Source organism: Condylura cristata, unplaced genomic scaffold (genome assembly GCF_000260355.1).
Source record: "Condylura cristata isolate star-nosed mole 26May11 unplaced genomic scaffold, ConCri1.0 scaffold00052, whole genome shotgun sequence".
NCBI classification, from domain to species: domain Eukaryota; kingdom Metazoa; phylum Chordata; class Mammalia; order Eulipotyphla; family Talpidae; genus Condylura; species Condylura cristata.
The window spans coordinates 2,026,346-2,041,417 of NW_004567153.1; the positions used below are offsets into that span (position 1 = coordinate 2,026,346).

The 15,072-nt window shown below is 35.1% G+C and overlaps 2 protein-coding genes across 2 annotated transcripts; both read right to left on the minus strand.

Annotated features, from left to right (window-relative positions):
- Positions 1-383: 383 nt before the first annotated feature.
- Positions 384-1,319, minus strand: LOC101625293 (olfactory receptor 14J1-like). The gene has a single exon (XM_004694987.1). It carries the CDS (start codon positions 1,317-1,319, stop codon positions 384-386), a length of 936 nt encoding a protein of 311 aa, XP_004695044.1.
- A 6,124-nt stretch (positions 1,320-7,443) lies between these two features.
- Positions 7,444-8,376, minus strand: LOC101625524 (olfactory receptor 14J1-like). Its single transcript, XM_004694988.1, has one exon. The coding sequence runs from the start codon at positions 8,374-8,376 to the stop codon at positions 7,444-7,446; it is 933 nt and encodes a 310-aa protein (XP_004695045.1).
- Between the last annotated feature and the right edge of the window lie 6,696 nt (positions 8,377-15,072).

A 15,072-nucleotide genomic window follows, 5' to 3' on the forward strand; every position in this document is an offset into this window, starting at 1 on the left:
AGCAAATATCAGAGCTCATTTGCTCATCTATTCCAGGAGGCCAATGTTCATTCTCCATTTCTACCCCAGGACCTTTGCTAATCCTTTATTCATGTAAAATCTGAAAGTCCCTCAACAGCAGATTCAATATGTAGCTATGTTACAGACTAACTTTATTTGCATGAACTTATGTAATTAGATGATGTCTGCCATGATATGTCAACGAATACCCTAATTAAAAACTACATCATTTAAACAAATAAAATGTCTTGATAAATAGCAAAAAAACATGTACCATTATACTCATTGTTTTACTATGCTATAATTTCTTGTTGAGCTATGTTTTCAACGTATTTTCTCATATACTTGGAACTTGTCTCCCCACTAAGAATTAACAAAGTGCATCAACAAAAGAGGTCAACTTCTCTTCTTTGGAAAATCTGTCTTAGAGCTGCCTTAATAGCTTTATTTCTCAGGCTGTAGATCATTGGATTGAGTATTGGGGGCACAACTGTGTACATAATAGTGAGCAAAATGTCCAGTGCACTGGGAGAGTCAGAAGGTGGCTTGAGAAACTCAAAGACACCAGTTGAGATGAATAAAATGACCACAGCAAGGTGGGGAAGGCAAGTGGAAAAGGCCTTAGCCCTGCCCTCAGCAGATGGCATCCTCAGCACAGCAGAGAATATCTTTGTGTAAGACAGTCCAATTAAGGTAACACAAAGAAAGACCATAATAGCTACAAAGCAAGTGACCCCAACCTCTCTGATGTACTCATTCGAACATGAGAGTTTCAGGAGCTGGGGGATGTCACAGAAGAACTGGTGAATGACATGGGAGTCACAGAAGTGCATGGAGAAAGTGGCCGCTGTGTGCATGGCCCCAGAAATGAGCCCACTGATCCAGACGCCCAGGACTCCGTGGACACAGTTGCTGACATCCATGATGACTTCATAGCGGAGTGGAAGGCAGATGGCCACGTAGCGGTCATAGGACATCACTGTCAGCATGGACAACTCAGCAGTGCTACAAAGAATTAAAGAAAAACACTGCACTATGCACTCCCCCAGGGAGATGTAGCCACTGTGCATGAAAGAGGTGTAAATGGACCTTGGCACCGTCACGGAAATGTAGCACAGGTCCAGGAAGGAGAGATGTTTCAGGAAGAAATACATGGGTGAGTGCAGACTGCTGTCCCTGGAAATCGCGGTGATAATGAGGATGTTGCCAGTCACTGCCACCAGGTATAAGACTAAGAAAAGAAAAGCATGGAAGAGTTCCATCTCAGGCGTGGCAGAAAATCCCATGAGAAGAAACCCGCTCATAGTGGAATTAGCCATAGTCCTTAATTTCCCCAGTGAAGTTGGCTGCAAGACAAGGTGGAGTCATTGGCAAGAAAATTTTTGTTACTTAACTATCTAACCCACTTTAGGTTGAATGAAATCAGGCAAGAAGCCAATTGAAGAAGTCGTCATCATTAATGTGAAAACTGTTCTAATAATTATGTATACTAATAATGTCAACCAATTTTAAATCACACTCAGTCATGGAAACATGAGCAAGGAGATTATGAATTTCAGCATCATCCATTCCAATGAAAGGAAAGGAAAAAGATATGTACTTAATAGAATTAATAAAACACATAATCATGCAAATGGGAACATGGAACATTGAATTTGAGTTTCTGTTGCAAAGTTTTATACAGCTCAGATACTCACATGTATTTGTAAATGTTCTTTAATTGCCTATTAATTTCCATTCATCATCCTATCGGTTCACAAACTCCTCCAACTACAATGTTTCTGTTATTTTAATTTAATTATGTTGTTGTTTATAAGAGAGGCAACATTCCTCATGGTTTTCATCTAAGTAAATCTTTATTTTCTCAATAAATAAAATTATGAATTGCCAATTTGATAATACTTATACAATAATGATTGATATTAACAACCATTATCATTAACATAAAACATCATAAAAACCAGTGATAAATACTAATTTTCCAAAGGAAATGAAAAAGAAGACTTTTCCCTGGGTATATTTTTGTAAGAAAATAATCATTTATTCCAATTACTAGTTAAATAAAATATAAAACAACTATGAAATATTGATTTGTATCTAATACATTAGTTAAGAATAAAGGACAAATAGTCAGTTCTATTATTAAAAAAAAGACATCTAGTGGTAACCTGTATCTGCATATCTCTAAATCGCATATAGTGTCGTAAACAAATGTTACTTCAGTAAAATAATAAAATAAAAAATAATAAATGTAATTCCTATTTCATGAAATACAGAAATAAACTTAAAATATGCAAATAGTATATTCATAATTTTGTGCATGCATTCTAGTAAACAGCAAATTATTTAGAAGTAACTTTTAAGTAGTCTAACTTAAACCTTGAATACTAGATAACATTTCAGTTATCTGATGGTGTTAAGAAAACAATGCTCATTTCGGGGCTCTTGAAAGCCATCACTATGAAGTACTCTTTATGAATAGAAGCTGATCACTACATTTTGATAAAGAAGTAGGAAATTTTAAACACTTTATGTTCTCAACATATGTAAATACATGGGAATGGAATAAGCATTGAATAAAGTATAGGGAAATAAAATATGTAACTATAGTAATTATTACCTACTTCTTTTGACCCTTACCATGTGAAGACAGAAATTCGTGGTTATTTTGCTTTCATTAAAATAATTTGATCCATTCTCAAATTTTTTATTTTTTTTTCCATGCTTACAGTTTTTCATCTGTTATTGCTGATGTAGAAAGTATCTCACATCTCACATCAATGTTACATGAGTCAATGAGTAATATGAACTCAAAGAATATTAAGCAGCATTATCCTATCACACATTCACACTGAGTTCCTTCTGTATGATCATGTAAAGTGAAGGCCTTGCTAGGAAACTGGAAATTGCAATACGAAATTTTTTCTTTTCTTTTTTTTTTTAGAAGGATTTATTTATTTATTCGTACAGAACTGGGGTACAGGCCAGAGATGCAGAGGGTGAGAGGATTAACCAGGGACAGAGTGGGGAGCAGAACAGGCAGATTTACTAAGTCCACTGCTGAGGGGAGCAGCAGGCGGGTCAGGAGAGGTCTGCGGCGCCCTGTGGTCACCTCCGGGGCAGGCGGGATCGAAGTCATGGAGAAGTGGCTTAAGCTTCTTAGTGTTGTGCTTTAACCCACTGCGCCACCAGGGAGGGCCCGAATTTTTTTCTTTAATGGAATGAATTTACAAAGTTCTTCCAAAGATTCCTAATTTCCATGAAACTACTCAGAGCTCATACATATTTCATGTCCTTCAAGATAAAGGACAATGCCTGGCTTATCTCACTCACTCAAAACCAGTAACAAATGAGCTTTTCATTTCCTGTGTAAACTACCCCTTTTGAGCCTAAGGGCACTCACCCGAGCATATGCAAGAAGTTCCTCCCTCAACTGAACCAGAACCAGAGCAGCTGACACTGAGTTCAAAGTACTGATCTCTGAAATGTTGTCATGGAGGAAAAATTAACTCCACTTCAATCCTCCTTTGGTCCCTGGAGATTAGACTATGAAATCTCCTTGGCATAGAGTGTTCTGGGTATTTGGTGTTCCTTGTAAATACCATGGGAGCAAAACTTGAAATTATCTTGATTGGTCCTGTGGAATCTGTGTCCTCTGAGTTCATTTAATGATCACTCAGGTTCACCTGGAATTTTGGCTTATTGGTGCTAATTGGAACAAATTATCAAAATTGTTTTAATTTGTATGTTAGATTCAGAAATACACAATAAAAGACTTAATTTTGTTGTATTCACTGAATTAACGTGCCATTAATTTATATGTAGTTAATATTATTTTGCCCAACAACATTATCTGAAAAAGTTAACTACCAAGCAAAAAACCCCTAATATTATACCTCTAAGTGGCAATTTAATTTCACTTTCAATGAGAATGTAATTTTTTTTTTTTTCAAGAAAACTGTGTGTGCCCTCTGGTTCGTCTAGCACAAACATAATAGTTATTAAAAATAAAGTTATTGTTTCAAGATGATGTCCAAATTAGAAGAGTTGACATTGTGCGTTCCATTATCACAAAACAAATCTTATCCCAGGCTATCACTTCACAAAAACGAGCTTTTCCAGTACTTAAATTGCCAAGAAATCGAATCCTCATGGCTTCCAAGTAAATTATCAGTTTAGAGAGACTGACAATTATATATCAATGCATCCACATTTATGATCTAAGAGTTGCATACAAGGTTTGAAGCAATTCATTCAGTCTATCTAGCTTCTTAATTTGGAGGATAAATCTCTATTGGTTAATGAGAAAAAAAATCTAGACATTTCTGAAGACATAGAACAGCAAAGAAAAACATAGAAGTGCACAGAACACCAAATTTACTTCTTCAGAAGTCAGACATCTTTCTGATTGTGTGCATGCATTTTGCTATCTCTCTCTGCCTTTAGATTTTTGAACATTTGCTTTAAATTAAAAACACTTAAATGGTGGGTGTATATAAACTTACATTTGTCACAGCCTTTTCATTAATCAACCTCTTTATCATTGTGTAAGAATATTTTGTGTGTCTTCTTAAAGGGTTGACTTACTGTCTCTTTTGTCTGCTGCAAGTGTGTCTCTTTTTTTTCCATTTACATGCATATCATTTTCCTTCCTTTTCCTCTAGAGAATGAAGGTCCCTAAATTTAAAGTGTGCATCACACGGGTCTTGGTTTTTATTCCAAATTTATTGACATATAGCTTTGTATACATTTAACAGTAATATGATTTGACACAAAATTTGTAATGTTATAATCATGATAGCACCAGCTAACTCATCCACCATGTCCCATAATTTCTATTTCTTTTATGTCATAAAAACATCTTCTTTACTGTTAGCAGCTTTCAAGTATATATAAAAAAAATTGTAAGTAAACCGTCATCACTGTCTAGTCTTCATTAGATTCCAAAAACTAATAATCTTATAATTGGATATCTATTGCCTTTGATTTGGGTGTTTATTTCAACATAGTATCAACATAGAGTTTTCTTTTTATGGAAAACTTATTTGCAATCAAGTTAGTAATAAGTGGGGACTTCTGTTGCCATTTGAGAACTGGTTTCTGACATATTTCTTGGTTTCTTTCTGTCTTCCTGTCTGACTCCTTCCTCTGTGGTTTATGCTTTATTATAAGGTTGTGCTTAATATACTTCACTTTACTTTTTGTGTATCTATGATAGATTTTTGCTTTTTGGTGTTGTGCTGTGCTTGAACCTGCTGCGCCACCGGGGAGGGCCTGATCCCTTCCATTATATACAAAATCTCTGTCTTTTTATATACCTTCCCACATTTCATGGTGTTGATGTCACCTTTTATGTGCTTTTACCAATGTATCCATCAATATGCTATTTCTAATCATATGTAATACTTCTGTCATTTAAACTGTTACTGTGAATTGATTCACACACTGCCATTATGGTGCTATCTTATTTTTAATTTGAGTATATATTTAAATTGCCTACATGTTTTATACTTTTATATTTTGTTCATATTAAGAATCCTTTCATTTCAACATGAGGAATTGTTTTTTCCCCTTTGATGCACAGAGGCTTTTATTGCTGATAAAATCTGATTTATTTGTTGCTCTTATGTACTCCTGCTTTTTGTGACCTATTTGATAATATTTTAACAATTCATATTCACACAGATTTACTCCTATGTATTCCCCAATTTCATAATTTTATCTCTTACAATTCCCTTGAGATGATCTTTATATTATATGTGAGATAAGCACATTATTTTATTATTTCGCATTTGGTTATTCAGTTGTCATACCGTTTACCAATCTACATAACTCATCTCCCATAAACAATGTATAGAAGGGTTTCAAATAATTAATTTCAATAAGCTGTCTATTTTGATTACCTTTTCTAATACGTTCATATAACGTGATTATGTTTCTCTGTTTACTTTTAGTTCTCAGTATCGCTCAGATTATTTCTATCTTCTGATAAACCCCTTATGTCCCTCTCTTACTGACCACTAGTCAATAGTCAAGAGCTATATACATGGACAGAAGAAAGGATAAAGATGTGGTATAGACAAGGGATGGAATGCTAGGCAGTAGTAATTCAAATCTTCCGATTTACAACATGATGGGTCTAGAGGACACTTTAGCTAGTGATGTAAATCAGTAGGAAAAAAAAAAAAAACAACAAGACTGTGATTTCACTCACAATGCAGTATATAACAAAACCAAACATATATGTGAATTAAATTAAACAAAAAAACACTTTTAGGCTATATGACCAATTATTGGCTGCCAGAAGGAAGATTAGGGAATAAAAATAATCCAGAGTTTGAAATCATAAGCGTAAATACATCAATTTAACAACTGTAATTCCCACACCTGCATCATCATCTAATCTTAACAGAGAAAATTTCTGAACTAGTCTTATTGACTCAGTTGGATATCCCAATGAATGACACGAACCACCGTTTTTACTTTCCACCCTATATAAAAAACAACTTTCAAATGGATTACTGAATGCAAAAGATACAGTAAAGTTTTTATTATAATTATTAACATTTTTGTTTTTGTTTTTTAATAGATCCAGTGGGATATCTTTGTAAATTCATTTTACTTACTGGCCACGTTTCATCAAGTCCAAAGATTTATATTAATTCTAAAACATGTAGGACTTTAATTTCAGTGCAAAATCATATTTTTACATTTGAAAACCAAACTTTCAATTCACTAACTCTGTCTCTCCTTGTGTTGTATGCTGATTCCATTCATTGAAAGAATTTTAAATTTTGATCATTAATGTTATGTCAACACAATTATTGACACATTTTCAAGTGTATCTACTCTTTCGTTTAGTACAGGATTCTTTCCCTATTACTTCTGTTTCTTCATTTAGTCATTTTAACATTTAAAAATCACTATTTCCCAAATCAGCTATAAAATACAACGATGAACTATGACCATTTATGACAAAGTAAACAGAACCTAAGGGGCTGATGTTAAGAGAAAAATAGACAAAACCAAATGATTTCATTCATATGTGAAATATAGAGAAAAGAAACAAAAGGAAAAACAAAACGAAGTCAAAACAAATCTGAGAAGTCTGACTGAAGAATGAGGCTACCAGAGAGAGGCTATGAGCTGGGAGGTTAATGAGAGGCAGGAACCCAGTGGGATTTTGGTGGAGGATTATGATGCTTTGGGGGTATGGTAAGATACATGTGAAGATATGTGACTAATACTCTTAAGTCTTGAAAAAGTTGTAAGCAAATACTTGAATTATAGTTATGTAATTTGAACAAATAAAATACCTGTCCTATTCTCAAAACTGTATTTTCTATAACATTGTCTTTTTTAGCTTTAATTTATTGGTGGACTCTCCTATGTTTTCCCAATATATTTTGCATTTATCTCCCAACTGAGAATTCACAGATGTGCTCAACAGAAGAGGTCAGCTTTTCTTCTGTGGAAAACCTTTCTCACAGCTGCCTTGATGGCTTGGTTTCTCAGGCTGTAGATCACTGGATTGAGGATTGGAGGCACAACTGTGTACATAATAGTGAGAAAAATATCCAGGGCACTTGAAGAGTTAGAAGGGGGCTTGAGAAACTCAAAGACACCAGTTGAAATGAATAAAATGACCACAGCGAGGTGGGGAAGGCAAGTGGAAAAGGCCTTAGCCCTGCCCTCAGCAGATGGCATCCTCAGCACAGTAGAGAACATTTTTGTGTAGGACAGTCCGATAAAGGCCACACAAAGAAAGGCCACGATAGCTAAGAAACCGCTGACCCCAACCTCACTGATATACTCATTAGAACAAGTGAGTTTCAGGAGCTGGGGGATGTCACAGAAGAACTGGTGAACTTTAGAACCACAGAAGTGCATGGAGAAAGTGACCGCTGTGTGCATGGCTCCAGAAATGACCCCACTGATCCAGACACCCAGGACTCCGTGGACACAGGTGCTGACGTCCATGATGATGTCATAGCGCAGCGGGAGGCAGATGGCCACGTAGCGGTCATAAGACATCAGTGTCAGCATGGACAGCTCAGCAGAGCTACATAGAACAAAAGCAAAACTCTGCACTATGCACTCCCCGAGGGAAATGTAGCCACTGTGCATGAAAGAGTTGTAAATGGACCTTGGCACCGTCACGGAAATGTAGCACAGGTCCAGGAAGGAGAGATGTTTCAGGAAGAAATACATGGGTGAGTGCAGACTACTGTCCGTGGAAGTCGCGGTGATGATGAGGATGTTGCCAGTCACTGCCACCAGGTATAAGACTAAGAAGAGAGAAGCATGGGCGAGTTCTAGCTCAGGCTTGGCCGAAAATCCCATCAGAAGAAACCCACTCATAGTGGAATTAGCCATAGTCCTTCTTAATTTTCCAGAGATATTGGCTGCAAGGCAAGATGGAACCATTGGAAAGGAAACTTCTGTTAACCGTCTAACCTAGCAAGAATCAGTGAAGTTAGGCCAGAAGTCACTTGAGTCTCACATCATCATAACTGTGAAAGTTCTTATCAGCCGTGGCGACCAGTTTTAAATCACTTACACTCAGTCATGGAAACACATGTATGGAATTATAAATATTAATATTGCCACCTCAGTCAAAGGTTAGGTAAAATGTATATATATATAGTAAAATTAATAAAATAATTTTAAACTGTTTGGATTTTCAAGAGATATATGGATACAAGGGCTGCAGTATAGGCCAGAGGTGCAGGGGGTGGGAGGATTCAGCAGAGACAGAGTGGGGAGCAGAGCAGGAGGAGCTAATGAAATATACTGCTGAGGGGAGCAGCAGGGAGCCATGTGGGTCACTCCCTGGCCTGAGATGGAATTCGTGGGCAGTGGCTGAGAAGCTTCCCTTCAACCTCTTGCGCCACCAGGAAAGCCCAAATATTTGGATTTTTATGGAACAGTTTTATACAGTTTATATTCTCGCCTGTATAAATGTCCTTTACCTATTCATTTGCATTCATCACTCTGTCTATTCACATACCACTCTAACTATAATGGCTTTATTACTGCAACCTTACAATTATTTTTTATACGAGATGAAAATTTTCCATCTCTTTACCTTCTAAGTAACCACTTATTTTCTCAATACATGAAATTATGAATTACCAAATTGGTAATGCCAGTGCAATAATTGTATACATATTTATGTTTATATTTATTAAACCACTATCATTAATGTCAGATGTAAAAATTGATGAAAAATCCTAATTTCCATAAGAAATGGAAAAGAACACACCTTTCCTGGGATGTTTTTAAGAAACTAATACAACTAATTACATACATGAAAATACCATCTATTCTAGTTCCTAGTTAAATACAATGTAAAACAACTACGAAATATCAATTTATATCTAGCATATTAGTTAAGAATAAATGACAAATATTCACTTCTATTAAGATTATGAAAAAGGACATCTTGGATCTGAAGGTGACCCTAGACTGCTAAGTCACGCACTGTGTTGTAAACAAATCTAAGTGCAGGAAAATTAATAAAATTAACAAAATTAAAAAACAATAAACATGATGCTTTTTTTCAGAAAATAGATACAAAATAAATTGAAAACATGAAAACAGTAAGGTCATGCTTTTGTACCTATTTTCTGGGAAACAGCAATTTTTTTTTTTTTAGCAGAGATCCTAAAACAGTCTGTAACTTTCTATTGGGCTATATATAAATTAAGCTATCTGACAATTTATATTACAAAAGTTATGTTCACTTAAAATTAGTGCAGTAGAAAAAACTATTGAAAAATCCTAAAAAATATTTTCATGATAACATTTTGGGTGACTTGGAAATTGTTATTATGAATATTTTTTCCTCTTAATGGGACCTGGACACTATTTGGATGGCATAGGAGGATGAGATAATATGTACATTTTGTGTTCTCAGGTTATGTCAATACACAAAAGCAGAGAATAAAGATTATAAATGATTGAAATACATAACATAATGACTCTTGCATGGTGCGTGAGTGATTGTGTTCATTGAAAGGTTGTAGTTTCGCTAGCCTAACCTCAGACACATAGGAAGCGGATCCTCCTTTTTAGTGTTCAGTTTTAGAAAACTGATTCACTGAGAAGCAGAGGGTGATGGAAGCTCTTAATGTCTGTAGTTTACTATGTAAATTACTTGGGAAATGTTTAAATCTGAGCTAGATGAAGAGGATTTGGCATAGATGAGACAGTCTCTTGCACACACACCTAAACTTAGTTTAAAATCGGGTCGGTCTTACTGTGTGTGTGTGTGTGTGTGTACATCTGGGTGTGGAATACTGGAGTCTTAAGATACCTTTAAGTTAGCCCTGGTCATTTTATATCTAAGCAACAATGAAGAGAAACTTTAGAGATGACACTTGATATTTTTAGAGATGACACACCTACTCATCAAGGCAGATAAGGTGTATGAAATCTCCAGAAACTTCCACTTCTTGCCTTTCTAGGGGATTGTTGCTTATTTTTTCTTTAATAATCCAACAAGAAGTGTCCAAGCATGGAAGTATTGCTTGATTTACACAAAGTCTTCCCATGAATTTAAATCAACTACTGTAAGACATTATTATAGCGGCCATATAATAATGGGATTATAATAGTGGGATTAAATGATGTTTTTGTTTTCATCTTTAAATCTTTAAATAACTTTTCTCTCACTCAGGGAAAAAACAACATATGTATAATGCACATCAACCCAATTATGTGGGTGTTAAAAAAAAAAACTTTGTCATACCATAGGTTATAAGTACCTACCTAAGACTTATTGTATATACTGTTGCATTGACTCTCTGTGATATGTGATAAAAAAATGAAATTTAAAGTGCCTCTTTTGCTGGTTCTTGGGTATTATTTCAGGACTTTTTCCTTATGACATATAAATTTAACTATGAATCTCAGACACTTTTTTTTCTTTAATAAAATTCCTACTTTCAATATTGATCAGAATTTTACATTGGTGTTACATTCACTATTTCAATGACCATAATTTATTTACTTTACTATAACATGTAACATTGAAAATCTAAAATCTGTATCACAGTTTAAGAAAACATTAGTATTTCAAGCCATTATATTTTAGTGTTTAGGTAAATACAGTGTTTTAAAAATATAACAAAAGTCTTTGATAGCTGTATTGTGATACATTAAATCATAAGCTATTTTTGAAGTCTCTTGTCTATATTTCTGCATAATGTGTGATTATTCACATACCCATTCCAGAATCTCTTGAATTTCTCTATCTCAGAAGTTTTCCCTAAGAGAAGCCATCAGAAGATGTGATGACTGTTTATAGCAAGAGTCAGGGTCTCTGTTTATGCTCTTTCAAACTATCTGATAATTTTTAATCTTCAACTTTGTGAAGATTAAAAATATGACTATTTTACCTATCAGAGAGCACCGTACCATCATGTATCCATGCTGCATCATTTCTCCGATGTTATATGCAGAAAGGCATTGCAGGGAGATGAAAATTGAACTCCACAAAATGTTTGTGGAATGGAAGGAATTTACAGCATACTCTAAGAGACCCCTTCTATTAAAATAACATAGCTTATATACATTTCATATTTCACAAATTAAATGGCAGTGGCTGGTTCTCTTACACACTCAGCACCAATAATGTTTGACTTTCTGTTATTCTGTGTAATCTATCCTGTAGAATCTGAGGACACTCACCAGAGCATAATCGATAACTTCTTCCTTCAACAGAAAGAGAAGCTGTCAGTGTGAGCAACTGACACAGCTCAAAGTCCTGGTCTCTGAAATAGTCAGTCACATTCAGACAAATGTGAACTGAGGAAAACAGTAAGTCCGTTTCAACTCTCACTGGGCACTATGCAGTCTGTTTTGGATAAAGACTTTCTGGTTGCTCTGGGCATTTGGTGTCTTGTATCCTGGGACCTGTGTTGCAATTATATGGTTTGTTCCTACAGAGTATTTTTTTCTTTTGTTTATTTAATGAATATACCTAGTTACCTGGAATTCTACCTGATTTGTGTTTATTGGACCGAATTATAGAAAAATATTTTAATTTCTGTATTAGATTCTGAAATATCCAGCAAAGTGACTTCAGGGCTATTCATCAAATGAACAAGTTGTTAATTTAATTTATAACTAGTTGATGTTAGCATGTCTAACAGACATGTCTGTTATCTGAAAAGGGTTAACCACTCATAAGACACAACTACCACGAAGCAGCAAAACACCCCCTAATCTTACACTACTAAATGCCAATCTAATTTCACTTTTGTGAGGAAATAACAAATAGCTAATTTTAAGAAATCTAAGTGTATGGCTCATGATTTTTTCTAGTATAAGTATTGAAAATGTATTGTTTCAAGGTTGTATTCAAATTACAAGATAAGTTCATTCTTTATCACAGTACATGTCCTATGCCAGGCTCTTGTTTCAGAAATCTGGGCTTCTCCAGTCCTAAAAATGCCACAAAATAGAATTCAGATTGTTTCCAGGTAAAGTATCATTTGTAAACAACTCTGTAGTTAATGGTCAATGCACCCCACATTTGTATTGTTAAAATAGCATACAAGGGTTTAAGTTATTCATTCAGCACATGTAGCTGTCTGAATTTGATGAATAAATCTCTAATAATTAATGAAAAAAAATCTAGGTTTCTGCAGACATGGAACAACAACGAACTATGTCTTTGAAAAAAAGCAGATTTAAAATGTGGAGGTTTGTAAGTTTTTGAGCTCATAAAGTGGATAACATTAAGAATGAAGAAAAGTGAACATTTTTAGAATCTTTCAAAAATTAATTGATTATAGAAAATCCTATAGAGAACTTCACACATCTGCAAGATGTGTCCTTTCACATTTATGAAAAGAAGCATTGAAGTCATAAAAAGTAGAGATGAGCTCAACTAGGAAAATGCTGAAATGTTTTCACCCGTAAGCAGTAAATGTGGTGTCCTAGGGAAGCACTGAGGACCTGTAACTGCTCATGATGCTGCCCAGATGTGGGGAGATGCATTTTTTTAAAAGATTATTTATTTGTGTATACAGAACTGGGGTACAGGCGTGGTGAGAGGATTCACCAGAGACAGAGTGGGGAGCAGAGCGAGCCGACTGACGAAGTACACTGCTGAGGGGAGCAGCCAGCGGGCCCTGCATTTTTATTATGATCATTTTACCAGGATCTCTAAATTATTTTTAACTCTAAAATTCATTTAGGGTATTCTAATATCTAAATTATAAATGTGAGAATAAACAATCTGTGATACTTTTTCATCTCCTGATTTCTTCTCAGAGCCACTGGTGGTCCAGAAATGTGTTCTTTAATTCCCACTTATTTGTGAGGTTTTCAGAAGTTTTTTGTTTGTTTGTTTGTTTCCATTTACTTATTTTATTGGGGTAGCAGTCATCATACATAATATTAGGGAGTAATTTCACTCTTCCTCTGAGGTAGACAATTTTTAAAAGGACATTTTAGAATAGAATCAAATACATAGAAGTAAAATTATTTTTTAAAAGCTATTTGAAATAGATACATACAAGGAAACATATACAATATGCTCCTTGAAATCAACCTTATAAATGTACTTGCAGACTCAAAATTAATATCAAGTGAAACAAAAGCAAAAGTAAATAAATAGAAGTATGTCAATGAAAAATAATTTTGCATAGGAAAAGAACTGTTGTCTAAAAAAAGACTCTACAATTGGAATACATTTATACCTCATGTGATCAACAAGGTATTAATATTCAAATTACATGACAAACTCAAAAACAAAAAATAAACAACATAATTTTAAAAAGAGGAGAGGATCTGAATAGATCCCGCTTGAAGGAAGACACGAGGCCACCAGGCACATGAAAGTTGTTCATCATTTTTTATTTTTAGTGAAATGAAAAGAAAAATGACAATGAAACATCACTCACGCCTGTGCAAACCTTATTACCCAAAAGGCAAAACACAATGAGCAGTGGAGAAAATGTGGAGAGAGGGGAACCCTTGTTACAGTTGGTGATTGGAAAATGATGGAGATTTCTTAATAGATTAAACATAGAAAATACATACAATTAATTTATCCCAAGTGATTCTTTTAATATTATTTCCATTTCCTTATGTAGCAATTGCAGCACTTAAAATATGTATTTACACAGCTTTAAAAAATGAACTACTGGCATGTGACAACATAAGTAGAACTGGAGGGATAATGCTAAGTGAAATAAGAGAGACATACAAAGAAAACTACCAGATTCTTTCACATATGTGTGGAATATAGAGAAACAAAACTAAGGGGAAAAAGAATTATGCCAAAAACAAATATGAGAAATGTGACTACAGAATGAGGCTTCCATTGGGAGAGTGAGAGGTAGGCAGGCGGGGTGAGGGAGGCAGCTCCAGGTGGATTGTGGTGAGCTGGGGAGCATCATGATGGAGGTGAAATGGTGAAATACATCATAGAGGATGGACGTCTACCGTTCAATCATGAACAATGTGATCAACCAATAACCAAATTAAAAATTACATCATTTTAACAGAATGTCTGGATAAACTTTTAAAAATGTATGTCTCGTTGTATTACTTTACTATATTTTCTTGGTGGGCTGTAATATCAATATAGTTTCCCAAAATGTTTTGAACTTGCCTCCCAAGTAAGAATTAGCAGATGTGCATGAACAAAAGAGGTCAACTTTTCTTCTTTGGAAAACTTTTCTCAAAGCTGCCTTGATGGCTTGATTTCTCAGGTTGGAGATTATTTGTTTGAGTATTTGGAGTACGGATGTGTACATAATAGTCAGCAAAATGGCCAGTGCGGAAGGGGGCTTGAGAAACTCAAAGCCACTGGTTGAAATGAATAAAATGATGAGGTGGGGAAGGCAAGTGGAAAAGGCCTTAGCTCTGCCTCAGCAGATGGCATCCTCAGCACAGCAGAGCATATCGTTGTGTAGGACACTCCAATTAAGGTGACACAAAGAAGGACAAAAATATCTTCAAAGCAAGTAACCTCAACCTCTCTGATATACTCATTAGAACAAGTAAGTTCCAGAAGCTGGAGGATGTCACAGAAGAACTTGTGAATCACACGGG